We start from the raw sequence: 27,975 nt of genomic DNA, 5'->3' as shown, positions 1-27,975 counted from the left end.
GGGGGCTATTCCCCCCCCCCCCCCCCGGCTGCTGGGCTCTGCCCCTCCCCGCCATGATGGGGGGCTCTGCGAGCAGCCGGGGGGCCGTACCCCGCTCCCCCCTCGGCGGGGCGCTGGGCCGGGCGGGGGGCGGGCCGCGGGGCGGGCGGGGCGGCGATGCCCCTCCCGGTGCGGCGGGGCCGGCGGCGCGGCGGGGCCGGGGCCGCTCACACCGGCGGCGGCGGCGGCGGGGCCATGAAGGTGAAGAAGAGCGCCGGGGCCGGGGCCGGGGCGGCGGCGGCCCGCACCGAGGAGGAGCTGGGCCGTAAGGCGCTCATCGGGCCCGACGATGTGCTGGGGCTGCAGCGGGTCACCAGCGGTGGGTGCCGGGGGGTCCCCGGGGGCGCGGGGGAGGGGGACCGCGGCCCCTCTGGGACTGCCTGGGCTGGCGGGAGGTGGGGGGGGTGCAGGGGGAGCCGGTCCCCCCCTCCCCAAGGGACAGGGAGTCGGGGTGCAGGACCGCGCGGGCCGCCCCGGGGATGCGCTGGGGTCTGGGGACCCCTAAGGACCGGGGACCGGTCCTTCCCCAGGGGATGCTCGGACCTGCGGCTCTGGGCCCCCCCCCCCCAGGGATGCACAGGCTGTGGAGCATCTCACCCCCGCCCCGGTCAGTGGCGAGATGCCCCCATCGCCCCCCCATCACCCCCTCCCGTGTCTGTGCCCCTCACGCAGGGCTGAGCCCCCAGCCCGTGCCCACAGTGGTGGGGCAGGCTCCATCCGTGGCCGCAGCATGGCGGGGGTCTTCTCTCTGGACCCATCCTGCAGCCCCCCGGTCTCCCATTCCCCAGTATGGCACCACTGGTCTTGAGAGCACCCTCGGGGGCCGGCGGGCGCGGGAGCCAGCTGGAGGGTCTCTTGCGCTTGGCTGAACAGCTCGGTTGGGACCGGTGGCTGCCCCGCGCGGCGGCGGCTGCGTTGGACCTGTTGGGATTGCAGCACGCCAGGCTGGGAGAAGGCATGTGCCTCACGCCGGCCCGGTCCCAGCGATGCCCAGGGGTGGTTTGCCCCACTGCCTCCCAAAAAAGCCTTTTTGCGTGTCCTGGGACCTTTGAGTCATCTCTCTGTGGGCAGCAGGTTGGGCAGGGAAGGAAAAAATGCTGGCAGGGAGGAGCGGGGCTGGCCTGGGTGCCCGTCCGCGCCCCGCTTTTCTTCGGAGCGCTCTGTGATGTGGCATTAGAGCAGGTTTCCTGTCGCAGGCCGGGGCTGCCCGTGTGATGAGCCCTGGAGAGGAAGGATGCGGCTGCGAGCGTTGGTGCGTGCAGGCGGCCCTGGGAGCCCGCGTGTGGCTAGCACGGCTGAACGAGAACAGCCCCTCGGGGACCTGGTGTTAGCTGCGGGGGTCAGGGAGGCTGCGCTGAAAGAGGGGCTGCTGATCTGGGGTGTCCTCGCATCCCCTTCGCCGAGCTGAGATGCTCTGATGGGCTGCAGCAGCGTGATTCACTGCCCAGGCCCAGCAATCCCCTGCCTGGAGCTGGGAGAGCTGTGCAGCAGGCACTGAAGCGTACTGCCAGCACACTCGGAGGAGCAGCAGTTAGATGGTGAATCCAAGCGATGGCCGCATTAAGCGCTTTGCGTGCTTGCTTTGTGGTTAGCCTGCGTGTCCCTGCCTTCGGCGGTGCTGTCTGGAGGGGCTGCAGGCACGTGGCCACCCCGCACCCTCGCTCCTGGGGCATGCGGACCTCATGTGGCATCACTGTGGCCAGCGTGGATGGCTCTTGGTGAGCACCTGCGTTCCCAGGGCGCAGGGAAGGCTGAGCTGCTCACCCTGGCTTCAGAGCCAGGCTGGGAGAGGAGCTGGTTGTCGCCTGCCTCTTCCAACCACGGGGCAGCATGCTCCGGAGCGCAGGGAGGATGTGAAATGCATGTAAATGTTTTGCTCCCCTCCTGCTATGGGACTTGCTGGTACGAGGGTAGCACAGGGGGTGCGGGGGGGTCATGCCAAACACGGACCAGGCACCGCAATGAGCCATGGGTAAACGCCTCCCCATGGGAAGCGCTTGTCTGTCCTGCTGCGTACGTGGGAGCCAGCAAATGCTCTCTGCACCTGAACGCCTCGGTGTGCGTTTGGGGATACGGGTATGCGATATATCCACGTTGAGCATACTGTATCTTATTATGTAGGAATATTTTGCAGCACCCAAGCTGGGGTTTCCACCTTGTGGGTTTAATACAGAGTAAAGATACAAGTATGTTTTTTTTACCCTTATTATTTTTGGGTCATTCTGTGGCCTTTTCTGATTTCCATGTGCCACAGCAAGCTCTTAAAAACAGATTGCCAAAAATACCAACGTGAAACTGTTCCAGTCTTCTGGAAGAGACTGGAGAGAAGTTCATGGCTACCCCAGCCCCAATCTCTCCCATGGAGACGCTGCTTGGGGCAGACACGATGCCCTGTTTCAGCAGTTCTGGGTTTGATGCCCAAAGTTGTGGTGCTTCACACAGTTTGACGTTGAAGGGGGAGCTGGCGGTGGGGTTGCAGTGGAAATGTCCTGGTGCCCTGGATGTCCTTTGTCGTTCCAGATGGCGTTTGATTCATCTTTACCTGAACTCATCGGCCTGTGACTGTAGCTCGCACCATCGGGGGACTGCGGTTAAGCCGTGCGCTGCCCAGGGGCCTGGGGCGGTCTGGCCACATCTAAACGTTGCTTCAGCAAACAAAGCCCAGGATAAACCATGTTAGAGGGGGGCTCGGTACTGCAGGAACGTGTGTTTTAGAAATGCTTACACCATGAGTAGCCTGCGTGCTTCCGAATGGCCTTCCAGCTTGTGTGGGGAGAGGCAGAGTCCTAGCTGCTGTATGGAGTCCCATATGGATCCAGTTCCACAGGGAACTCTGTAGCATGGACTCTGTGCATGGCTGCCTGCGGCAGCAGGGCGCCGTGCTCGCACCCGGAGGGCCCTTGCAGCCCTGCCTGTGCCTGGGGCGTGCTGATCTTGCACACACTCTTTTGGAGCCGGGTTTTGCCGTCTTATGCTTGCTCTGCCTGCTGCGGAGCTCCTTGATGCTTCCTGATACGCTGGGCAAATCTGCCCGTCCTTCAGCCCTGGAAGAGCTGGCTCTCTGTGGAGCCGAACTGCTGCTTGTGGTTGCTGCCTGTTGAGCAGGCAGCGTGCGGGCAGGCTGCAGGCAAGCTGTTAGCCCTGCGCTGGGATTTGGGTGGAGGGAAAGCCCTTGCTTTTGCATCAGGAAGCACAGCTGGGCTTTCCTCTTCCAATAGGTACAGCTGATAAGTGACCAAATGTTAAATGTCTCGGGCTGGGAGGGTGGAGGTGCAGGATGTGGCTCTGTGGCAAAAGCACGCTTACTGCTAACCCAGAGAAACCCCGTCTGGAACCGGCGCAAAGAGCCGGCTGGGCTCTGCTCTTAATGTGCTTCTAATAAGCTTAAAGGGGGAGTTGTGCAAACTGTCCTGCATATGCTGCGTCCTTTCAATGTTAAATTCTCCAGCGGCTCCAGGGCCGTGACGTTTCCGGGCACGCTAGGGCCCAGCCTCACGGTTCTGGGGTGCTGCCCCGGAATATCTGGGCCTTTTGGCTGGGCTGGCTCTGGCGCTGCTCCAGCTGGATTTGGTGTAAGGCCAATGAACCATTTTCTTTGCAATTAGCAGGATTTGGTACTCGCTCACACAACTGCGGTTACAAAAAGAGGAAAAACCTTACGACGTGATTAATTTAGGATTAGCAAAGGAGCGGGGCAGATCTCAGTTCAAATTGCAATTAATTACTGAAGCAGCCAGAGGACCGGAGGAGTCTGGCTGCAGTTACTGGGATACTGGTGCCTGTAAATGCCGTGTTCTGCTTCATGGAGCCAGCCGAGGAGCTGGGGCCTGTCGCATCCGAGCACCGTCCCTCGTGTCTTTGGCCATGCTGCATCTCGCAGCTTTGCCGGGTCACGCTGTGCTACTCCCGCGTTAGCTGCAGGGCAAGGTTAATTCAAACAGAGCTTTAATTTCTTCCTCCATCTTTGGGGTTAGAGCCACCGGTGGTCAGCAGAAAGATGGTATTACAGCCCCGGTAACGCCATCCCTTTTTGCCAGTGTGCAATAGTACGAGGCTTCAAGCAGATACGTAACGAAAGGCGAGCTTCAGCCTCTGAGACCGCCCTGCTTACCACAGCTTCAGGCACCTGTACAGGCTGTCTGTAATACTAGATTAAAGCTTGTATTTTAAGCTTTATTCTAAAGCTTATTTTATTTTAGCAGACCGAAAGGTTAAATAATTGATTACATACTTGGAAACAATTACAAAACAAAACCTAAAAATAAGGAATGCACACTTAATCATTTCTGAAACTAATCTCTCCCCGAGCTGTCACGCAGGATTTCTCTGAGACGTCTCTTAGCGGCTTTAGCTGAAGGCCGGCTTGGCAGAGGGCTGCCTCCGCGGGTCGGTCAGGGCAGACCCTCTGTGGGTGACTTTCTGACCAGTTTCCCTTAGTGTTAATGGGAAGCTGATGTGCGCAAATCAATCCTCAAAGCCGCTCCTGGACCATGACTTCCCTTCCCCAATTAATTGGGAACATTTACTGCATTAGGAGCCCTGATGAGCCGGGGGTGTTGGTGAGGCGGTTAATGAATCACTGTTCGGAGTTGTCCAGGGCTGTGATGTGTAGAAGCGTTTTGATATGCTGATTTCTTGTCCAGAGCGATGCCCCAGAGCTGTGTCAATCCGCTCTCATCTGACTTCTTTCCTCAGCAACGCCACATAGACGTTATGAACCTTTTCAAGGCTTTGTGATAATGCACAACTTGAAGTGTTGTGAGATAAAGGGTTTTATTAGTAGTCCCGCAGTACAATAGGGATTCTAAAGATCTCCAGGGGCAGCACACATGGCGTGTGTGTAGCACAGGGTGCTGGGCTGGCAGCTGAGTGGGTTCCTCCAGTGTCCTGGGTTTGGGCCATCCCTGGTGGAAATAGCAAAGCTAAGGGGAATCTCTGGCATATACAGGGGGAGCCAGCCTGGGGGCTTGGGCAGGGCCTGGTTGCTTTGGCTTAGCCCTGTGTAAGGGCAAAGTGAGCTGATTTTGTTAATGTTGTGCACCTGGTTTCAGATTTGAGTGCAATCAGCATGAACAAGGGGGTAGGAAAGAGTTGTTTGTGTGCCTTGGGGATGGGGGAAGAGCAGCTCTATCCTTCCTCAGTAAGGCCTGGAGGGCTGTGATCAAATTAATTGTGAGAGGGAGAAGTCTGGAAAGCTCTAGCTAAAAAAATTGGAAAAAAAAAAAAAAGAAAAGATGAGCAGGCTGCCACAAAAAGCAGAGCCTGGTGAGCCGTGGAATAGACTCGGTGCGTAGTGTGGCCAGGCACGCTGCCAGGTGGGTACGTCGTACGGGCCACGTACGGGCCCCGGCTCAGAGCCTGCTGGAGGCACCCCTCTGCTTCATCCACGGTGCTGGTCAGTAAATGCAGCGCTGCGGGAAACCACCCCCCGTGGGGTCTTCCTGGTGCGGGATTTTTCCTCTGGGGCGTTCACAGTAGCCTAAGGTAGGCGGGAGGGCTGCAGGTGCCTCCCTGCCCCTTCATCCCCGCTGCCTTTGCTTATCCAAACCCCACGGCTTTAGAAACGGAGCGGATCCTGGCTGGCTTAGCTTGTTTCTCTGCCCCTCTCTTTACGGGACTTGAACTGCTGAGGCAGGGCAGGGGAAATGGTTTAGTTTTCTTCTTTAATTGAATTCTGGTTGTCTAAGCAGGCATATCGATACCGCTTGAAACTCACCCTGCCTTCCCCTCGAGGTCTTGCACTCTGTCCTGCGTTACTGCTCTGCATCTTCACAGGGTTCGTGCTATTTTTGCTCGCTTCCTCCTGAGACTCTTCAATCTGATAATCTCCTAATCTCCAGATCCTAGCAGTTAATCTGCAGTTGTTTTTGCTTTATACCTGGCTTATGTCTTGGGAGTTGTCTTCAAAATAGCTCCTGACCTTGTTGGCCAATGCATGTTAAGAAATAGGCCTGCACAGCTACAGGCGCCTTCTCGTTCCCCAAGTTCCTGTTATTGCCTGTGTTGGGGAGAGACGCCCCTATTACAAGTCGCTGTTGTTGCATCATTTTCTTGTACAGCATCCTCCTGATTTACACCCATTTTCATGACTAGATTTTGAGTTCTTTCCTACCCCAGGTAGACTCTGCTTTCCTTTGTGGGCTATCAAAGCCTTAAAATAGGAGCGTCCCAGTCTGAGCTTAGACGCTCTGATGAGCACCACAGAAATATCTGTCATGTCTGTGAGAGGGGACTTGTGCTTTCTCCTGGTCGTAGAGGAGAAGGGAGCCTGAAAGGAGCACAACAAGGAGCGCTAACCCTATTGCCCATGAACTCCTCTTGGTAAAATGTGCCTGGTGGGGTGTTTGCAAAGGAAATCTGAAAATATAGCTTCGACTTTTAGCTTTCTCAGATGAGGATCAAACGCCTAATCTCATCTGTCGGGTAACTGAAATAGCAGGGAGAGGGCAGGAGGGGAAAGTACCTTCGTTAGCTTTCTTCTTGTATTACCTAGCATTGTATTATTCCTCACCTTTGTGCTCCTTTGTATCCCCAGCTTGTTAAAACACATGGCTGGAAATACGCAGCAGGGCTCACCGGGTATCATTGTTCACAACAATGTGCCTCCTGCCACTGTCTAGGCTGTTTTGCCGGTTTCTTTTGCAAATCTTGGTTGGTTTTGGGAGGGGAGGAAGGTTTCCCAAGAACCGGGTCTTCTCTGGATTGGGCAGCGGAGGTACCGCCTGAGAACTGTGAACAGGGAGTGAGCACCCGCTGTTTCTGATAGCAAAGCTGGAGACCTCTTAACGAATGCCTTGCTGCAGATCGGTGTTTGGGGTTTTTTGGAATCACTTTTTCAATCAAAGGGAGTAGGAGAGTTCATGAAGGAATCCATTGTGTCTGGCTCAGGAAGTCCATCACCGCTGCTGCTTCCCGAGACCACCACGGTGTTGCTAGTTGTGCTTCCAAACTCCTCAAAACAGTGGTAGGTCTTAAGATGGAAAATGTCTCTAACAGTGGGGAGCTGCAGCTCTGGGCATGAACCAGAGGTTATGGGGAAGAAGCTGCAGAGGCACCGGCAGGAAGAGTGATGTGCGAGTGAGAAGCAGCCGCTAATACCAGGCTTGGGCAAGCCACAAGAGTTTGCTCTTTGCTTTGAGAACAAGTTCAGCTCAGCTGGTGAACTTCCAGGAAGAGTTTGGGTGTGGAGGTCTGGGATATGGCAATTTGCCGGGCTTTAGGAAGGAGTAGGAAATGTGCCTCTTTTGTGACCTGTTCTTGCACTGCTTAATGGGGGTACTGCGGGACAAAAGCCAATCCGTTGGGTTTCCTGAGGTGGTGCTGGTGTGTCCATCCCTTGTTCAGAGCGAGCTCTCTGAACGCCCTGAACCAGCTGAGTCCTGAAGACTTTTTCAAGGAGATACTGTGGTTATTTGGCTGTTAACAGGGAAACGCTGCAACCCGCTTCAGGGGAAATGGGAGAAACAAGAAAATGTTCTGTCCTGAGAGACCAAGCCTGCCTTTCTTGTAATGATCTGCTTCGCTCGATGGAGGTTGGAGCTGCCTTATGTCTAAAATAGACACGGATGCTGCCTCCATTCCCCAAACTGCGGTGCCGGTGAATGAGGATAATGAAAGCAGATGACATGTTTAAGTGCGTCACGGAAGTGTGGGCAACTGGGCCCTACAGTAATTTAAAAATAAGTACGTATGGGATGAGATTAGCAAATCTGACAGTGCTCAGCTAAGCAGAAGTATCTGCCAACTGCAAGCAGCCCGTTCCCAGTAAGACCTTCCAGTGTTGCTGTGGGCTTCTGTTATGTATGGGGGGAAAAAACCAGCACGTGGCTACTTCGATTGATTTTTGAACAGGAATTGTAGCAAGAAAATTTTATACAGACTGAGAGGAATATATAGTCCTCTTTTTTTTCCCTGCTAGGAGACTGGGCACTGCCAGAAGAGGAAAAAGCACTTGACTGCAGTACTCTGGCAGCTGATCCTCCCAGATGTCATCCAGTTAGAATCTGGCATGTTGATTTAAACCTTTTTTTTAATTATTTTTAAAATATTTTCAGTGCAAAAAGAGTTGGAAAATATAGTGCAGGGGTGCAAACATGAATGAGCAGGAGCCTGGTGGGGATTCTGCCTGGGGTTTACTCCTCTTCGGTGGCTCTGCTTTGCTCTCCTCTGCTCCAGATGAGTCATGGACACTGTTACTGCAGCAACGCTGCTGCCAAGGAGGGGGATAAAGCTGTTGCCATGGTGCTGGATGGGCAGGAATTCTGCAGGAGGAAAAACACTTAATAATTAACTTGCAGACAAACGCGGCTTCAGACGTTGCCTGCGTGCTCTAGGGAAGGTGTCCCGGGCTCCCAGGCGACCGGCAGCCTGTTCTGGTCGAGCCCCTCGCCTTCGTGGAGAGCAGCTGGGCTGAGCGTGGCCGTGGGCCGAGGGAGGCGAAGCCGGGACTGTGGGAAGCTGCTCCTGCTTCCTTCAATTTGAGTTTTGCATGTGGCCGCTGGGAGCTGGGAAGTCGTGGGGTGGGTTAAGAATTTGGGCTGGCTGATGTGTTGGAACCTAAAATCATCGTGTAATTGCAGGGCATCTACCTGAGGATTGCTAAACGTTGGGGCTTAAGGCAAGGGGGTGATTTAAATGTCTGTCCCATCTCTTTGGCTACTTTTAAAGACAGAAAAAATGATTTTGTGCGGTTCTTGGGCTATTTTGTCTAACAGTAGGCTGGCATTTTCTTGTGGCAGTAAAAAGGTTGAGCTTTTATCTTGTTCTTCCTGATAATGTGGGTGCTGGTGTTAGTTTTCCTTTGAGCTGTGTTGATAGGAAAGGGAAACCTCCCTGCCAAATGCCAGAGGTGCTTCGAGCACGGTCCTTGCTCTTCAAGCCCGTTCCTTTGAGTGTTGACCATATGGTGGTGACAAAGGAGAGCAGTAAAACTGTCCAGAGAGTACGTTGGACGCCTCTATTCCTCGTACCAGTGAGCACCCAGACACTTCTCCAGGTTAAAGAGATTTGCAGAGAATAAAAGGTTTCTAGGAAGGCAGAGGCGCCGGATGTGCAGTCCATGCTCAGCAGCGCCTAGGAGCAACCTTCCACAGCACTGCCTCCAGCTGGCTGCGTCTCTCGCTGCGGAGGGACCCGATTTCCGTAATTACAGATCCCAGCGTGAGATACCTTCCTGCCCGGTAGCTGCAATGCGTGGCATTTGGGACGTTCTCTTACTGTACCACAGCAGCCCTTTATTAACCCCCTGCCTATGGCATGAGCTAAGCACTGCCCATGAACCCTAACCCCCAACCATGGTGTGGGTACCCGATTTGTTATACCGGCGCTGACGTGGGGGTTGTGATGGGCGGGTATGATCTCCGAGTGCACTGTAACTTGTTTTCATATATTCAGTGAATAAGCCTTAGGTGGATGGCTGTATTTGAATTTTAGAAATAGGAAAGCAGACTTGTGCTTGGCTGAGTGATTAACTCAGACCAACAGCAGGGATTAGTAGGCTGAGAAAGGGTTTAGAATTAGAATGTTAAAGTACTACTTTCACCTTAGAACCTCAAAACAAGTCTCCCACATCATGCAGATGCATGGTTGTTCAGAAGCTAACCTGGCTTGTATACACACATTTATTTAGATTTGTCAGGATAAAGTAATTTATGGCTCTGGTTTCTGTCCGAGCTTGTGTCTGTGGGGAGGAGGGAGCCCCACTGCCCTCTCGGAGGGAGGAAGCTGGTACCCAGGCTGGGAAGCTGTCCCAAGGCGCAGCAATGCTGAAGCCAGAAACATAACTTTCTCCCAAAGGTAGTGATTCTGGCGAAGCAGGGAAGGGCTCTGTTCCCCAACTGTGTTCCGAGTACAGGGAAAGGCTTCAACACCATTTTCAGTGCTGAGGAGAAAACGAGTCCTTGCATGGGCCAAGCATAGGTGGAGGGAAGAGGCCGTCCTTTGTCTGCAGAGGGCTGGAGATCGGGGAGGTGGCACAAGGGAGGACACTCCTGCTGCAGTTACCTGCCGGCTTAGTGCTCACAAAGCTGCTTAGTGCTTGTGTTCTGCCAGCGGGCAGTTTTTAAAACAGGCAAAGCCTCTTACGCTGAAAAGGCTGGGATTTGATGGAGGTGCTGTCTATTCTCAATACCCTGAGGGGAAACGGATGCAGAAGATGCTGGCACAGGGCTGGAAAAAGGTGATGACCTCCGAGTTCTGGGGGAGAGAAGCCTTTCCCTGTCCTGTCCTAGCAGGGCGGTGTGAGCGTTCAGAACTGGGGCTGTCTTCACAGGTGTCAGTTTTGGGTTAAAACCAGGGTAGTAGCGGAAATGCGTTTGGGCTGCTTTCACTGCTGGTTGTGACCTCCGAAGAACAGCCAGAAATACCTGGTAATTCTGGCCTTCATGTAAATTTGCTTTCCTCTGCAGATTATTTGTGCACTCCAGAGGAAAATGTTTACAAGATAGATTTCACCAGGTTCAAAATCCGGGACATGGAGTCTGGCACAGTCTTGTTTGAAATCACCAAACCAGCAGCTTCAGGTGAGCGTGCACACACACAGATACTGTTTTCACGAACAAACAAATGCTGGTGTCTGCTTCCTTTTGCCTTTTCCCGCTCCTTTTACTTGATACATTTCCCCCAAATAGGAGATGCTCTCAATTGCAAGAGAGCTAGAGCCCCAGCTTGGAGCAGAAATACTCTTCAGGTGTCCCTTTGTACCAACAGGGTGAACAGAACTTGTTGCTGCTATATTCTTATGATTGCCATCTGTGATGAGAAAGGACAGATGGATGGTGTAAACAGAAGCAGAGGAGGAGGAGGAGGTCACCGTGTGTTTGTTTCTTGGCTGTTCATCAGCTAGAGCCCCCCTGCGCTTAGTTTAACTGTTAGCCTAACATCTTTCACTCAGGAGTCAGGGAAATGGGAGAAACTTTGTCAATTGTGCAAATCAGGAAAACTGAAAATTTGCCTTTTTTTTTTTTCCTTCATGATTTTTAAGTGTTACTTGTAACCATCAAAGTGTTACCTGTTGCCAGTGGTAATAAAAGCCCAGCGCACTTTTTATTTTCCTACTCAAGCACTCTTCTAATCTTCCCCATCTCCCTGCAGGTGAGAGGAAGTTTTCTGTAGAAATAGAAACATCTTAGAGATAGCAAACGAGATGTGCTAAGGTGAAATGCCTTGTTCAGAGCCATGCAGCACTCCTGAATCAAAGGCAGGAGCAGTGAGTCACTTCAGAAGAAGCATAGCAAACCAAAGAGCCATCTTGCAATTCTCGGTCTGACTGCCCAGTAGTGGGTGCCTTAGAGAGGATAGGAGGAGGGTAAGCGCATCACCAGGCTTTCTCAGAATAGGTTCTTGGCCTATATGACTCAATAATGTATGATTGCACGTATTTTTCACTGGGTTTCTGTTTCTTGGATGACTGTGACAGAGCTTTGCTTTGCGCTTTTCCAGAACGTGAGCACAATGACAAGAAGGACATCGACCCCAACGCTGGGCGGTTTGTACGCTATCAGTTTACCCCAGCTTTTCTTAGACTTCGGCAAGTGGGAGCCACGTAAGTAATTGCTCCTGGGCTACTTTATCTAGGGCTGGATACAACGGATATCTTACAAAAAGTGGCTCTTGTTGATCTTGTCTGGGAGTTGATTTAATACGGATCTTTTGATACTGTGACAATCTCCAAACATCTTTGCTGGGTGCCTTGCTTTCTCTGTCCCTTTAGCTTGTTTATTTACCTCGGGAGTAGGCATGGCACCGAGAGATTCATGCTAAATGGGGCCAAATAAGGTGGACAGACTAGCCGGATATTCCAACTCTTCTTTCCTGAGTGCTAGTTTGTTTGTGAGAGGTGCTGCCAGTTTTGGAAGGCGTGTCTGCAGCCTTCCACGTTGCATTCGCCAGAAAACATTAATGCATAGCTGCACGTGAAATGCTGAAGTAATGTTTGACGCTTTATGTGCCAGCATGGTCTTTGACCTGTCTGGTAGTACTGCTTGTGTCCACCAATAAACCACGCCAAACCTGGCACCTGAAGTATCTTTCTGTAAAGCTTTAGGCCAAAATTACTGCAATATAGGTGACAGAGTGTATTTTTTCTTTAGTAAAAGTTAGTAGTGATTATTACTAACTATGCTATTACTACTAACTCCAGGTTTACCTGCAGTTAAGTAGCATGCGTGGGGAGATGCAATTTTTGGCTGGTGTTTCCTCTTCTGGCCCTCCAAAGAGCAGGCTGGTGGGCTTCTTTGTCCTTACTGGAGATTTTAGAAGGATATTGGGTCATAGCGTGGCAGGTTCATTATCTTTGTTTGTTTTGACGTTCACTTAAGTTTAAGTTAGCAGATCTAATCAAGAGCTTTATGCCCATTGATGTTATGTCACTAAGTCCATAATACTATAACCGAGCATCAGTTACAGCTTCCAGCACAACCCTATTTGTTTCAGTATATAGAAATCATTACACTGGACTCATGTTGGAGTGCAGTTTGACAGGCCCTTCAGCAGCAGATGTCATTCACAAGAACTAATGTACAGTGGTCTTGCTTAAAAAGAAAAAAAGTATTTTTGAGAGCTTGATTAAAACTCAGCATTGGTTATGATGCAAAAGAATTAAAATGTGTTGTCAGAGAATGTATTTAGAGTGAGGTTGCACGTTACCACTTCCTGCTGATCTTTAAGATTTGCACCTTTCAGGTTCTGTTTTGGAAGAAAAATTGAAGATATGTGTCAATGAGCACCGCTTTGGCCACTATTTGGCCTTTCACTTCGTGCCAAACTAGTAACAGTGGCTTCCCGTCTTGCTCATAGCCTGTCATGTGTAACTGGTACCTCTCTTTCTCCAAGAGGTCATGCTTCTTGGTAAGAGAAGCTTGGAGACAGTGCTGGCTGGGACTTGTCTCCCTTTACCACTTACAAAGCAGGAACAGAAGAAAGACCTTTTTCTGTAGATCTGGGGTTTTTTTTAGTACCCGCCAGAAGAATTCAAATAACTTGCACAAAAACCCAACGCCCTAAGGAACGGCTAGTGAGTGATCTAGTGAGGTGCCTGTCCGGGATCGTTGGAGGGATCTGTTCCTCACTGAAGTTGAGTTTAAGATTGTAAGATTGTCTTGTATGTCCTTTTCTTTTTGTAAAAAGAATCAAAATCTAGTATAATCTATGATTTGTAACGCTGTGTTGTGTCCCTGTAGCATGTTTTAAGAAAAAGAGGAAAGGATAAGTTGGTAGGTACCATTGGTTTAGACTTTTGCCTTTTTTTAGAAAAGCTCTCATCTACCTTTCAGGAAGGGTTGAAAAGCTTAATTAAGGAAGAAAGCTCATTTCAGTCTTATCCTTCTTTTTCAGGGTGGAATTTACAGTAGGGGACAAACCCATTAATAACTTCCGCATGATTGAGAGGCACTACTTCCGGGATCAATTGCTCAAGAGTTTTGATTTTGAGTTTGGGTTCTGCATCCCCAGCAGTAAAAACACTTGTGAGCACATCTATGAATTCCCACAGCTCTCTGAGGATCTCAGTAAGCTCGCTTTAATTACGGGGTTACCACGCAGTGACGTTACTCAAAGGTGCTCTGAGGAAGCCCTTTCTTCAGAGCTGTCTGTAGAAAGTGGGTAGGGTGGAATACTTCCAGGAGGTTTTGTAGCTGTGTTAATAGAGATTTCACTTTCTAGTAGCGTGTCTCTTGTCACCCACCAAACAGTTGCTGCTTTTTTTTTTTAAAAATTCATAGAAGGGAAGCTTCAGTGACAGGGAGAAAAAAGATAATTGTGTTATAAACCAACCAAAAAGCTAGGATTAAAAAAAGGTCCAATAAGTGGGTGACTTGGATGTTATGGTCTGTTTGCCGTGCTGTATTGATAGCTTGAGAGGTTTTAGTTCTAGTATGAACGTAACTTTTATTTTCTCCCCTCTCTCCCAAGACACACTAGCACCAGTACTGAGGCTGTGTCACCTGATATTCTTTACAACCCCTAACCACGCACGTCGCACTGATGTTGCAGTCTGTGGAAAATACAGTGATGCACTGCTGCTGATTTAATGTCGCACCAGAACACGTTTCTTTTGAGTTCACTGTTTCATCACTTTTTTAAAACAAAACAAAAGCCCTCAACTCTGGCGTGATACCGGTTTGAGGTTAGGTAGAGCCTATGTATGGAGCCTTAACGTATCTGGTTTATGTCTGAGTTCTCTGAAAGCCGCTGTCAGCCTATGGGTTGGGTAGGGCCCTCTTTCAGTGTTGGTTTTTCACTTGAGAGTCTGCTGCTACTGGAGCGATCAAACACCTCAGGAGGGCTTCTGTGTAGCACAAATAATTTTATTTTTCTCTTCTTTTCCCCCCCTGCAGTTCGAGAGATGATCCTTCATCCCTATGAGACACAGTCGGACAGTTTCTACTTTGTAGACAACAAGCTCGTGATGCACAACAAGGCAGATTATTCATACAGCGGAGGACCTTGAGCACAGGATGGGATGGCCAACCTGCGCTGGCCTTCCCCCTCCTATCGAAGTCGTCAGGGAAACCAACACCTTCAGTTCAGGTGCCCACAGTGTCAACTGGACAAGGATCCACAAACCAAGGACTCTTTGCCACAGTAGGAGTTTCATGACTAAATTGCCAGTCTCATATTTTTTGAGCTTTGAAGCGGACCCAGTTCCTCAGAACTTTAAGCGGTTCTGCAATGATCTTTGGATACCATGTCCCCAAGTTCTGTACGTGTCTGCTTCGAAACGGCCTTGTGGGACCTGGGGGGTTTTGCCCTCGTTCTGCAGATTTGTGTTCCTGCCCTCAAGTATCTGGTAGGACACAATTGTAATCTCAGCGAATGTAATCTGGGAAACCACCTGAGTGGATGGATGCAGATGCAGTGTTGTTTATTTGCTTCTCTTTTTGAATGCTTCAAAGGCGCGGCCAATTTAACTTTTACACCCAGCTGAAAATGTCGAGCATAACATCTCACAAAGCAAGTTTCATCTTTAGGTTGGTTCTCTAAATAAGTCTCTCGTCCTTCCGTTTTGGTCCTTCTGTGTAATATTCTGTTTAATCTTGGAAACACTGAAACTCACAGTGAAGATGAGCAGTTCAATGGCAGAGCTGTTCTTAATCAGGTACTGTCCTTTTATGTTTCTGGTGAAGGCAAAATAGCGCTGGGGGTCTGTGAACCTCCACAAGCCTTTTCCATTAATTTCAGTTTTTTGCAGGCTGATTGCAGAATAATCAGGAAAAATTGAAGGATTTTAGCTTTATTTAACATTTTTACATAGCTAACGTTCAGCCTATTCATGCTCTACGTTTTCCATGCCTATTTTCTTTCATCTCTGCTCAATGCGAAGATAAGGGCTTTCCTTTGTCTGGGGCAGTTGGAGAGTGTGGAATTTCCAGTTTTCCATTTGTATCTGAATTTGAAGAACATTTATGACAGTGTTTGCCCTTTATTAAAAAATGTTTCATATCAGGTATTGATACAGGTGAAACAGCGTGTCTAATAATGTAGGACTTCAAGGCACAGCAAAAATTTAGCAAAAGCTCTCTCTTCAGACTAAGAAGTTTAAGACCAATTCTGCCCAAGTTTCGCCACATGTGCTTCTTAGAAAGCTGGGAGGGCAAAGAAGTAGCAATACCAAAAGAGTAAACGGGCACAGGCAAACCAAACCCTGAGGAGGCTGCGCGGCGTGGCCCGATGTCATGAAACCCTTACTCTAAAGGTCAGCTCATTGACACTTGAAAAAAACACAAGGCAGTTTGTAGATACTTCTATAAATACTTGATGTCTCCATGTCTAATTCTGTGAGTTTAAGTGGAACATTATGTGTAGCCTCAGCTAGGTGTGACTGTAACAGTTTTTATAAAAGACCATTTCCAGCCACGATCAACACCGTTCCAGCCACAGCCCAGGTCAGGCAGAGCTACAGCTGGTCCCGGGGGAGCCACCTGCCCCAGAACAGGCAGGGTTGTGCTCTTACCGGGGCTGGATCACGATTCCAGGCGGTCCCAGCTGCGTTTGGCTTGGCTTGCTCTACTTCTGACAGAGGACTCGGTTTTCTAAAGAGAATGCAGTGAGTTTAGGTTACAGAATTCTTTATCAAGATCGATAGCTAAGAAAGTATGTAAAGTTCCCTGATTTTACACAACTAGTATCTTGTAGTAGCTATTATCTTAATGAGACTTGTATTTATCACTATTTTTTGTCTCTAGTGTATGAAATCATACAATTAGCCTCCGGCTGACTTATCTCTTTGAGAGTTACAAAGAATTTCGTCATTACTTGCACAATGCTTTCAGCTACCGATCCTTAAATTTTATAGCACAATAATTACTAGAGGTGAAGATAGTTTCAAAAAGTTGAGGTGTCCATCCCTGTCCCCCCCTTTTTTGTTTTTTGCATCAGGGCTATGAAACTCTCTAGATGTTAAACGATATTTTGCAAGTTTAAAGTGTTTATGAGTTTTGCTCCGACAGCTGAAGGAGAAAATATACCGGTTTGAAGACGGAAGAGAGCGTGCGTGTTTGTAACCAGCGCCCTGTGCAGGCGTTTGGGGGAATCTGTCAGCTCTCAGCTGCTGTTCATAATAACCACTTCTGTGCATGAGACTTTTAAAAGCCTTCTAGTAACTGCGCTTGCCCAGAATGCCTGGTCGTACATTTCAAACAAACAAATATACATCTCGGCATATGTTGGGGAGCGCAGCTGTACTTTGGCACAGACTCTTATCAGTCTTGGGTTATGGTACTGGGCAGCCATATCACAGAGTGTGTCATTGTCTGCTGACCTGAGAGAATCATGCTCTGCTCATGCTTTATGCGACTTCCTTTTAAGACTTTGGACTTCAAAACCAAAAGTAATTCCATAAAAATACTACTGTAATCAACAGAAACTTGTGGTAGATGTGCCCCTTTACAAGAGAACTGAGAGGAAGTTACCTTGTTCCCAGCAGCGCAGTATCTTGGTGGCTGGACTCTGACACTCGGCGTTTTATGGTAGGTTTGAGGTTAAATGTAAAACAATGAACTACTGATCTCCTGAGTTCTGCTGACTGCTCCGATAAGTCAGATTCTCTGGATAATAATTTCAGGCTAACAGAAAATTTAGTGTGAATCATATAGGAGATATTTTATTGAGTGGATTTGTTGTCTTCTAGTATTAGGAATACTTTTAAAGCAAGAACAAATATTGGACACTCTCAGTAAAATAAATTTCAACCTATTTTAGCTTTAGCTTCTCAGTCCGAGGAATTTTGCTTTTTTTAAAAGTCCCCCCAGTTTGCTACGAATAACAGGCTCTGATTCTTAAACTGAGGCAAATAACAGAACCTTCTCGGGGTAGTGTAACGAAGGTGCCTGCCTCTGTGTCCCACCGCAGCCAGTGTCACTGTTAGCTCTCCATTTCACTTGGAAATGCTTTGTTAGTGTTTCCTTGAGGTCACCTACAGCCAGGATGTTTACAAACATGTGGCATCGCTGCCCGAGGGAGAGGTTTGTTCCTTTTCTACCTGTTTAGGCAGCAGTGTGATGTGTAGTGTTGACAAGAGACATTATGTTGTAGCACCTAAACAGAACTAGAAGAGCGTTTCTTCAAAAACTTGCAGCACAGTTGCTGTCCTAATGCCACTTCTGTCCTTGTTTTGCATCAAAACTTTGTGCAAAATGTCATGTTAAAGACCGCGCTTTGTACAGCACTGAACATCTTCGACTCCATCTGAAAGGGAGCGCAGAGCTCTCAGGTCAGCTGTAAAATGAAACCCACATTTTTTTTCCCTTAATTTGGCAGCTGATTCTTATTATAAACCAGTTGCAAATCAAATCTTAACAGCATCGTCCACAGAGGCATTTGTTGGTCTCCTTGACTAGTTATTACTTTGTACTTTAATATTAATCATTATTGGGTTTACTTTGGAAGTTCATCTACAAAATCACCAGATGCTGGCTCTGGAAAAATAATTCCTGTATTTTTTTCTTTGTTCTCATTTTAAAAATGATTGCCGTTAGCACTGTTGCCATTAGCTCTGTTTTAACGAGCCACTCTGGAAATTCGGGATCTGACTTTCTGAAACTGAAAGAAAACATCTAAGAGCTAACCAAGATTATCTGCTAATAATGACTAGCTGTTTCCCATCATAAGCCAGGATTATATGTGTACTTTACAGAGTGAATTAATCCTGGAAAAAGAAACTAAGTCTCTGTGAGTGCTGATAGTGACATAATTTTCCCGAGAGACAAGGAAATAACTCAACACATTCTTCCACTTCCTCAGTCTTGGATTCCTTCAAACGTCAGGTTTTTTAAAGAAAAGCAACAGTAATACATTTGTGGGTAACTGCCATGCTGCATGGTCCAATAGTTCACAGACTTTAGAGGCAGAAAGAGAATAATTTATTTTTAAAATTAACACATCAGGTATGGTTTAAATTCTAGAAACTTTGCTTTCAGATCAGTGACAATAGCCAAGATTGTTTCTGTGAAGGTATCCTTTATGTGGCGACACTTAGGAAATAACTGAATAATCCCCTCTCCCTGACTCAGGAGAATTTTTGGTTTTTTTTAAATGTAGAAAGTCTCTTCAGGTTTGAAAGCAAGGTGGTGGGGTTTAGTTCTTGCTCCTAATCTCTCTCTACGCCTTGTTTTGGAGCAGGTCGGTAAGACAGCTGTATTTGCCACCTCTGTCCTCCATTTGAGTTTCATTTCAAGACCATGTGCAGAGTGTCAAAGCGGCGGCTGGCTGCGTGTGAAACGTTGCAGGCCACCGAGTTCCAAACTCCCTCATTTTGAGCAAACAGACTATTAAAGTACGTTGAGAAATGGTGCTACGGGTTGACCCATAAAACCTAAATTCCAATCTTTGTGACAAAAATTAAAGGGAACTCTTAATTCATGCAAAGATTATTTGGGGGCTATTTAAGGTAAGAAAATGCTAATAACCAACTCTCTTACTTAGTAAATGTTCTATTAATTATTCATAACCTGAAAAAATACGGTTAACAGCTCAATTTTAATTAGGTCTGGTCAGGAATGAAACCAGAGAGATTATTGCTATCGCTTACGGGAGGCGGGGGAGAGCGCCTAGAACGGCACGCATTGCACAAAAGCTAGGCCGGTTTGCACGCGTTGGCTCTCCTGGTGAAAGTCATCTCTGGGGCCAAACGGGGGAGAGGGGCAAGGGCAGGAAGAGAGTTCATTTCGGCTCATTGGAACCAAGAGCTTTAAGGCCGTGGTAACTGTAAATGCTGTTTCTCTTGGGTTTGAGACAGACGGACGCTTGTAGCTTCTGTTAGCAGCTCGTTTCTACACCCCCAGCATAGGCACTCCCCAAGTTCATACAGACGTTTCAGTATTAATCAGCTATTAAATCTCCTTGACAGCTCATGTAATTTTCTAAACACAGACGTGTGTTTGCGGAGCATGACACTCCAGGCCTCAAGCTGCAGCTGGGCTGTTTTCTAAATCCCAGGACAGTGTGACTAAGCGGGTGAAGTTGCGTGTCGGTGTTTCTGTCCACAAGCGGTAGTTAACTGCCTCCCTAGAATCACTGTGTTAACGCCTACTGTGACGGCTGCTTCTATCTTAATGCTACACTGAGAAAACCTGTTCGAATGTGACATTGACTTTTTTGCATAGAATCAGAATTGTCTGTATTAAAATGTATTTATAAAAAGATATATTTTTTGTGGAAGGAAAGTAGGATTCTAGTTAATATACCATGGGGAAAATGTTAGAAACATTTTTACCAAGTTCATTTATAATTCTTTGTATCTTGTCAGGTCCCCGATTGGTTTCCTACCAGCACATCCACTGCGGCCGGTTCAGTGGCAATGCGGTGCGCTGTCATGCAGAGAGTCTGGTTTTCAGAAAACTGGGAGGCTTTTGTTTCCCTTTGGGACAGTCGGAAACTAGAGTAGGTTGCCAGGAGAAAAAGGAACCTTGGCACCGACTCCACTTCTGTGGCTTTGGCTTCAGTAACGAGTCTGTTCGACTTGTTTGCCGATAGATCCGTAGTGAGAGCAAAGATTGAGGCTTTGGGATAGAGAAAATGAGATGCTACAATTTAGTCTTCCTGTAGGAGGAGGAGAGTGCTAAAATTAATTTATACAAGGATTAAATAGGGAGCACACTTGCCTAAAATTATTTTATATTGGCAGCTTAGTTACAAATGTGCGTACTAGGGAATATGCTTAACTTTTTCCATTACCTCGGAAAATGGTTAAAAACCATGTCACTTCCATTAGCAAGTGTTTCTTCTGTAACATATTGCAAAATGTAAAAAAAATAAACCTAAATAAATTATTGATCCTAGAAATGGGGGTAATTGTCTATTTTATTTAAATGTTTCTATTAGCACATGAAAAACATGTACATTTTCATTTCAGATGTCTCCCGTCAATATTTGAACTCCAGTTTTGTGCAAATTTATGTAACTAGCTTCACTTCCTGATGGTTACAAACTAAGCGATGCACATGTAAAAACACCTTGGTGGTTTGCGTAGTTACATGAGTAAAATTATTAAATTAAAAGCGTTTAAATAGGATTCAGCTTTCTGATTGGTGAAAACATCTTGGGGCATAATTAAATTATTTTCAAAGTCCATTAACAGAACTTAGTTGTTCCACAGATCACATTCCTGTGCCAGGTTGCGCTTTTGAAAAACCTGCCAGCTGCACTACGGAGAATCAATTTTTGAAACTAATATGACACCCGTAATTGCTGTCTCTGCCGTATTGACTCAAACTGAAACATCTGCTCAGACCGAGGTGACTTGTCCTGGGGTAATTCCGTCCTGATATTTTTGATATTTTAGTGAAAACTTCCTGGGAACACCTCTGTATTCGCCTGTGAAGCAGAACAACTTACCTGCTGTCAGAGGAAAAGAAGTAGAATCTTTGTGTTTGAAAATATCTGCCATAACTCATTTTGATCCCTCGGAATTACTGGGGACGCCTTGGTTACACCGTGTCCAGCAGAACAATTGCTGTGTACTGGAACTTGCGGAAGAAATTTGTTACTACAAGGCTTTAACTTTTGGACCATTCCTTGGAGCCACATGCAGTCCCTCCGCTGAGTTCTGCAACGAGGTGATGCCCCGAGCACAGAGCTGTGGTGTGACTATCGCTCATCTGAAATCTGCAATGAAGATACACTCAAAGTTTGACATGGGCTCTCTTACAGGCTCTTCTAAATCAGAGGATAATTCCTGGTTTTGCCTGTACAGGTTCTCTGCGGTTAGATGCTCTCTCCTGATTAAGCTTACTCTTGGAATTACCCGAACAACTGGAAGCATCAGGTCTATTTTCTTAGAGTTCTTGAAGGGACTAGATGCTGATTTCACTGAATACCTGAAGAGAAGAGATAGCAAAGTCAGTACTAATAACGCTAATAAGGGAGGTTAAAGAGCTTCTCTGGCTTTGATGCTCCAGTATAATTGCCTGGACTGGTTGAAAAACTTCTGAGATCGAAGAGAACCTTTTTATTTAAAAAAAAAAAAGTTCCAATTTTATTCTAGATAAAATTTCCCATGTTAAACGTCTGCCAAAAATACACCGCATTGCCAATGCGTTTTCATTTTTTTTCCTTAGCTAGTGTGTCAGTCTCATTTATTAATAAATATGCCTAATCATCCCGGAGATGTTCTGTACCTCTCCTCAGATTCTTATTTTTTATGGCATTTGTCAGCTGCTCAGCTATTGTGGCAAATCTTACGTGTTCACACCATGCTTTGAATTCTCTTGTCGTTGTTCAAGGGCATTCGTCTATCCATGACTTATGTTCCTATAACATTTCTTAACTGTCGTAAGAACAGTGCTCAGTTCCCCGGTTCCCAATGTATATTGTTAAGAAAATGCATCTTATTTTTAAAGAAAATTTTAGAGATTACAGCCGTCCATCTTTGCATGCTAGGATAAACCAAAGGTATGTATTCTACCCACTTAAGTCCACAAAAAGGAGTAATTGCTTTACAGAGATAATTTTTTTTCCTTAATCAGTGCTATACAAGAACTTAAAATAGGAGGTGAAATCATTCTGGATAATGCATTTTAATTAAAACTACAAAGAGAATTTAGGTAGGTAGAGCATAATTGCAGTTGGATGACTCCCAGCCATTATTTTGAAAAATGACATGGGACCTTAAGTAACAAAGGCCTGTTTTATTTAATAATAATTTAATTATTCTAGCAGAGGGCGTAAACCGTGTTAGTGAAGCCTGCATATGAAAGTAATTTGTAGCAAGAAATAAAAACAGGCAGGGAAGTTACAAACAGCAATATGGAAAACACATATTGAAATTTACTTTACGAAAGGAAGTTACCACATGCGGGCGAGAAAGGCTCTAAACACTGTCAGTTCTTCCTTTCCTACTGAATGACAGAATGGATCAGAAGAGGGGAAGAGCAAAATGGATATTTTATAATCTTTAGAGTTTAGCTACAAAGAGTAAAAAATTATTCCAGATGATGAATGATTGGAATATGGTGGTTTTACCATATTTACTGGAACAGTTATGCGCACAGCTGTCCTTGTACTTGCTTGGCCTCAGACGCGTACGCAGCTTTTGTTTTTTCAATAAAGGCAAGCAAAAACCCAAGCAGCAAAGCCTGGGCAAAGGGAAACGTCCGGCAGTTAGAGGTAGAGCTTTCAGTAGAATATGGAACTGCCACACTTAGGTGTCACTTGCAAGTCCCGCGTGCGCGGTACAGTGCGTTTCCTCGTGCCCGCAGCCAAGAAATGAAACGGGCACAGAGCGTCCTTCGAGCGGGCGTACGCAGACCCCGATTCAGCTGTGAAAGGCGTGCTTCGCAGCGTGCACCAGACCCGAGAGCTGGAGATATCTAGATCCTGGTTTAGTGAAAAAAAAACCCAACAAACCCTGCCAAAACCAAAACTCAACCCCAAAACATTTTCTTTGTGGGTGATGTTGTGAAAGGTACGGCGTACCACAGTTACGCGAATGTTGCCCATTTCACCGGCATTCAACTCATTTTGAAAAAATCATGTTTTTATTTCCCAAATGCATACCTTACCACCCATATATATAATTAAGTGTCTAATTAAACCTGCCGGCTGCTTTGATGTCTGTACAGTTTCATAAGTCAGGAGAACAGAGGTTACACTACGTCGCCTAAAATTAAAGCGTGCACAGAGACCTGATTATAATTTCAGAGGAAATAAAACTTTCTGCCCCTGACACGCCAAGTCCCTTTACCACCGAGGTGCCATGTACCTTTGAAAGACATCCCCCCTGCTGGCGTATGTCAGCTGGCATTTGCCATAAGCTAAATTTGAAATAACAGTTCTCTGCAGCGGACAGAGACACGTGTACGCTTCCCGTGGCTATCTGGCAAGAGACGCTTCCAGGAAGCACAAGAGCCACCACTTAGATAACTTTAAAGGCTATTACTTCAGCTAACATTTATATTTCTTTAAGTTGAAATGAGAAAGATCGTTTCCAGCCAAAGAAAAACATTGCACTAAAAGCACTGCAGTTTATCCCCTTAGATTAACTGGATATTTGGTAGAAAGTATTTTTCCATAGGTTTTGGTGTGGGTGTTTTTTTTTGTGTGTGTAGTTTTTTTTTTTAATGTTCTAAAGTAATGGAGTTAAAGGTAAGTATAATAAATACCTTAAGTAATCATTTAAGCCTTAGACAGGCACAAACACGCCAGACTTGCTCATGTGGTTGAAATTAAATTCCTCAGTAGCTGCCTGCTGAGTGAGATCTTAAATTCTTTGCTCATCCAAATCACGTAAATTCCGTCCTTTAGTGTTATTTATTTATTTATTTGTCACTGATTCGCTTTTACCCGAGCGCTCGGTGCGCGGCCACCTGCAGCTACTCCCAGGAGCAGCACGGACCGCCAGGGCAGGCGCCCCGGAGGCTGCGGCAGAGCCACGTCTGCCTCGTCGTTAGCGAGCGGACGGACGGACGGACGGACTGGCTGCCCCCGCCTGCCCCGCACAGAGCGCGCCCTGCCCGGCTCCGGCGTCGCCCGGGGCTGAGGCGGCGGCGAACGCCGCTCGCGCCCAACGGCCTTTCCCGCCCTCCGCTTCAAACCCCAACGGCTGCGGCGGCGGCGGCCAATCAGCGGGCTAGGCCAGGAGACAGTCCCCTCCCCCCACCCCGCCCCCCCGCTCCCCGCCGATGGTCAGCGCTCACCCCGTGAGGCGGCAGCCCCCCGCTCGCCGGGCCGCCCCGGGCTGCGGCCGCAAGGGAGGCGGCAGAACGGCTCCGCGGGCACGGCAGCCGGCCGAGCGGCGGGGAAGCGCTGCCGCCGAGGTGGGTCTCGGCACATCACCTCAGCGCTAGCTCGGCAGGCTGCCCCTCCCCCCCCCGCGCCTGCTGCTCCTTACCTGACGTAATGAATTTTCTGGTGACGATCGCGTGGATAAGGAATTCGAGTAACGCGGCTCCAGTGAGCGCAGCCGGGCCTAATTGGCTTTGTAAGGAGTAAATATCTAGTGGCTTTATTGACCTCTTCTGTGCCCAGGTTGAAAATCGATCGACTCGGGCTAGGAAGGCTTCGGTACAAGCAAACTGCTTCAGCGTTTTGTTATTCAGATGGCGGAATTACGGAGGTTTAATAGCAACTGCCGCCTGCTCATCGGTATTTATTCACCTTGAGGCGTGTGGCATGCTTTCTGTGGGTAAAAACGGCTTGCTGCAAAGTCGGTGTGAACTCTAGTTCTTGGAGACTAATTCCAGCGACTAATTGGCATCTTGTGGCCCTTGTTGATTGAGAGAGGTGAATCCTAGAAAGCAGTGCCAGGCTGACTGGCTTCCGACTTGTCCCCATGCCCCTCACTGTATTGAGCGCAAACTTAAGACACCTGTAACTAAAGGGGACTGGAAAGGTGTCTAGCCTTGGTGTGGGGTCACAAAAGGCAAAAACTCATTATTGCACAGTGCTGACTAGCTCTGGCTACCAGCTTAGCACCGCCGCCGCCGGGGAGGGCTCCTGCCTGCTGATGGTTTCATGTTGATAGCGATTTGCTGAGGTCTGGCAGTTCATCATCCAGTTGATATTTGCTATATTGATCTCTAGTATCCCGGATTTGTCATCGCTGTGCTAGCTGGTGGCGAAGCAGCCAGGGGAGGTAAATCCAATGCACATTAATGGTCTTCCTACCGCTGCTTATTTTCAGCGTAAACAAGTATTGTTTGTGTGCGTTTGTTTCTTTGTATGGACAAAAAAAAAATATTTGCCCTTTTCTGCTTCCCAAAAGGACTGGATTTAGATTTTATTTTATGAATTAACTCCATCATTAATTATTTTTAGTGAAGGACAAATCAGTAGTTCTCAATTAAATTTTTGTTGCGGTCACACATGGGAAACACTAGTTTAAAGCTTCCATTTTCATTATTGCAGTGAGAGGATGCATGGTGAACTGTAGAGTCTTACTCCACTAGTGAATGTTTTAGCTTTGTTTGTGTTAGACTAGAAATGGATTAAGGGGTCAGAAAAGGCTCATGTAAAAGTGTTTACTGGTTTTGATATTTAGTAGTCTAAACAAACATTTACACATGAATCTGGAAGTCTGAATGATAAAAATGGAGCACCAGCGCTGATCAGCAAAGTTCTGGCATCCAAATACTTGTTTTGCCAGTAGTTTGAACTTTTTTGAAAGTGCCAGTAAGTCAGTTGCACTTTTATTTTCTAGCTTTGTGTACAAAGTTAGAGACGTAAAGTAACACTGATGTGCTATTTAATACTGCATTTGTTCCATAATGCCTATTAATCACTGTTGGTTTTAAGTAGCTTAGTGTTGTGCCAGGGTTTTGAAAGGTTGTACGAAGATAGGAACGTGTCTGGAAAGAACTGTATCAACAAAAGCAAATAAATCTTCAGGGGTGATGGGTTTGTACCAAGAACAGAAAAACGTATTGGAGGCAGCCTATTTCTGCCACAAGTCCTGTAGCAGTAAATTTGAGCTCATGTCAAGAAAAAAGAGCTTGAAAACATAGTTCCATTATAAATGGCTATAATTTGAATTTTATGAAGTTTAGAAGAAACATAAAATAAGAAAGGTTAAACTAATAAATCCTAAAATTTAGATTTAGAATGCAAATTTCTCCTAATCATATGTCGGAGAGGGCAACAGTGAACACTTTCTTCTGTTTGGTAATAAGATGTTTTTATGGTAATTACACCTCAGATTTTTTTTTTCCTGGACAGAAATAGCTGTTTGCAGAATGCGTTTGGCTTGGGCTGATTAAGCAAACATCATTAGCCTCTGACTGGGGAAACTTCATTCTTTTCCTCCTTTCTCCCCGTTTTCAGAGTACTGCTTAAAATGGTCTTTAGTGCAAATGTATCTTAAATAGATCTGCCACGTGTGCAAAATGCTTTTTTTACGGTAGGTACAAAGTAAGGTGTTGCCAGCTCTGCAAGTTCAATGAAAATGTTTACTGTGCTATAAACTGTGTGGAAAATTATTTTGAAAGTACTTGCCTAAGATAAGGATTATTTGTCTATATAAATTTAAATAGAAAAAAAAAATTGTTCCGGAATTGTAATTTATAGCATGACTCTTTCCTCATGCACGCATATTTCAAGGGTTTTTTTTGTGCATACTGGAATCACTAATGCTAAACTGAAGCAAGACAATAAAATTTGAGATGTAAGAGCCTGAAGGGGGTGAGAAGGGAAACCCAGACAGTTAGTATGAGTTAATAATTGCAGTCTTTTTTTTTCCTTTAAACATGACTCTTTTTTAATATGAGAAAAATCGTGTAATGACTTAACTTCTGTGAAATGTCCAACCATGTTAAATATGGAATGCATTGGAGAAAATACTTTAAGGTGCTTAGAATAAATAACTTTATATAGGGAGGACAAACCTCTTTTGTGTCAATACAGTATGTCGAGAAAGTCAAGCAAAACACAAGAAAAAGCATGTTCAGTTGTTCTTTTCCCTGTTGTTCTTTATGTCTGATCATTCTCCGAAGACTTATTGCCAAGAAAAATATAGAATACGGTATGACACTTTAATTTCTTTCTCTATTTCCTCTTCCCCCTCCACCTTGTGACCACATGTACGGTCACAAGCATGGAATAGGTTGGTGCATCTGAGAGAAGGCCCTGGCCTGTTAAACACAGATCAGATAGCAGAGGGGTGACACATCTGGATTTACAAATCACGAATGAATTGCTATGCCCTTGAAGTATGAGTCTAACACAGAAAAAGAAGCTTAGCTTTTCTTGATTTAAAATCTGTGAATTTGGAGTTTCTGTAGCAGATACTTAGCTCATTGTGGTAAAGTGTGGTCCAGAATCATACACTTGATTTTAATGGATTTTTCTGTGCTGTAGATTTGCTTTAATCACAAATATTTTATTACAAATTTGCTATGTTTTTAGAGTAATGCCCTTCATCTGGTATGTTCTTGTGCATTTTTTTGTCATTGTCTCCTCCGCCAAATATAAAACATTGGGAAGATCATTAATTCTGTAGGGTAATGTCTTCCAAAGGTCTGTATCATTCAATATACTGGCCATAAAGTGCTTCACTGTATGCTGCTCAGTGTGTATCGTTATAAGGATTTTAAAAAGGGCTAACAAGAATTTGATGTGAATGGGGATTGAAGGTAATCGAGAACTGAGTGTCTCATGCCCTCGGGCCTCTGAGAATGTTGATCTGCATACCAGCTCTCTGGTGTTTGCAGTGAAGGACTTCCAAACAGGGGGAATCTTATCCTGAAAAGTCCTTAAGGATATAGGTAGTTGTGTGTGCAAGTCCCGCTGGTGTCGGAGTGGCTGTTCACTGGGGTGAAGGAAATGTGTTTGAGGGGGCCTGGAGAGAAAGAAGGTCCTGCCCTGCGGCGGGGGTGCAGCACGGTGGTGTGGTCTTCTCTTGACGTCCGAGAGAGAGCAAACACACAGAGCTGCGGAAACCAGTCTCTCAGCACAAGCCAGATCTGCTGTAAACAGTCTAGTATTTGTAGATAACATTATTTACCAAATATT

The 27,975-nt window shown here is 46.8% G+C and overlaps 2 protein-coding genes and 1 long non-coding RNA gene across 4 annotated transcripts in view; 2 read left to right on the top strand and 1 right to left on the bottom strand.

Annotated features, from left to right (window-relative positions):
* The first annotated feature begins 211 nt into the window (after positions 1 to 211).
* UNC119 (unc-119 lipid binding chaperone) lies at positions 212 to 20,538 on the top strand. Of its 2 annotated transcripts, none has more exons than XM_075113579.1 (5): positions 212 to 358; positions 10,446 to 10,559; positions 11,479 to 11,581; positions 13,372 to 13,544; positions 14,373 to 20,538. In XM_075113579.1, exons 1-5 carry the CDS (start codon positions 235 to 237, stop codon positions 14,483 to 14,485), a joined length of 627 nt encoding a protein of 208 aa, XP_074969680.1. In that variant the 5' UTR covers positions 212 to 234; the 3' UTR covers positions 14,486 to 20,538. The 2 variants fall into 2 exon arrangements, with proteins under 2 accessions (XP_074969680.1, XP_074969681.1); XM_075113580.1 differs by lacking the exon at positions 212 to 358 and adding an exon at positions 8,480 to 8,558.
* LOC142066298 (uncharacterized) lies at positions 20,001 to 26,486 on the bottom strand. Its single transcript, XR_012663664.1, has 3 exons — positions 24,362 to 26,486; positions 20,869 to 21,350; positions 20,001 to 20,073 (listed from the first exon to the last, which is right to left on the bottom strand). It is a non-coding gene; the product is annotated as an uncharacterized LOC142066298 (long non-coding RNA).
* Positions 24,179 to 27,975, top strand: part of SLC46A1 (solute carrier family 46 member 1) — an 85,636-nt gene continuing 81,839 nt past the window's right edge. The window contains exon 1 of the mRNA XM_075113572.1: positions 24,179 to 24,287. The gene's annotated coding sequence lies outside the window, so the exon portion shown is untranslated. The remainder of the gene's footprint in view (positions 24,288 to 27,975) is intronic.

This window comes from Phalacrocorax aristotelis, chromosome 18 (genome assembly GCF_949628215.1).
Source record: "Phalacrocorax aristotelis chromosome 18, bGulAri2.1, whole genome shotgun sequence".
In the NCBI taxonomy this organism is placed as follows: domain Eukaryota; kingdom Metazoa; phylum Chordata; class Aves; order Suliformes; family Phalacrocoracidae; genus Phalacrocorax; species Phalacrocorax aristotelis.
This window is presented reverse-complemented; position numbering and strand designations above follow the sequence as displayed.

Excerpts from the sequence above, each read along its gene's own strand:
- UNC119 (XM_075113579.1), top strand. The coding sequence starts at position 235 with ATGAAGGTGAAGAAGAGCGCCGGGGCCGGGGCCGGGGCGGCGGCGGCC. Across the intron at positions 10,560-11,478 it reads CACCAAACCAGCAGCTTCAG|AACGTGAGCACAATGACAAG; the intron begins GTGAGCGTGCAC and ends GCGCTTTTCCAG. Across the intron at positions 11,582-13,371 it reads CTTCGGCAAGTGGGAGCCAC|GGTGGAATTTACAGTAGGGG; the intron begins GTAAGTAATTGC and ends CTTCTTTTTCAG.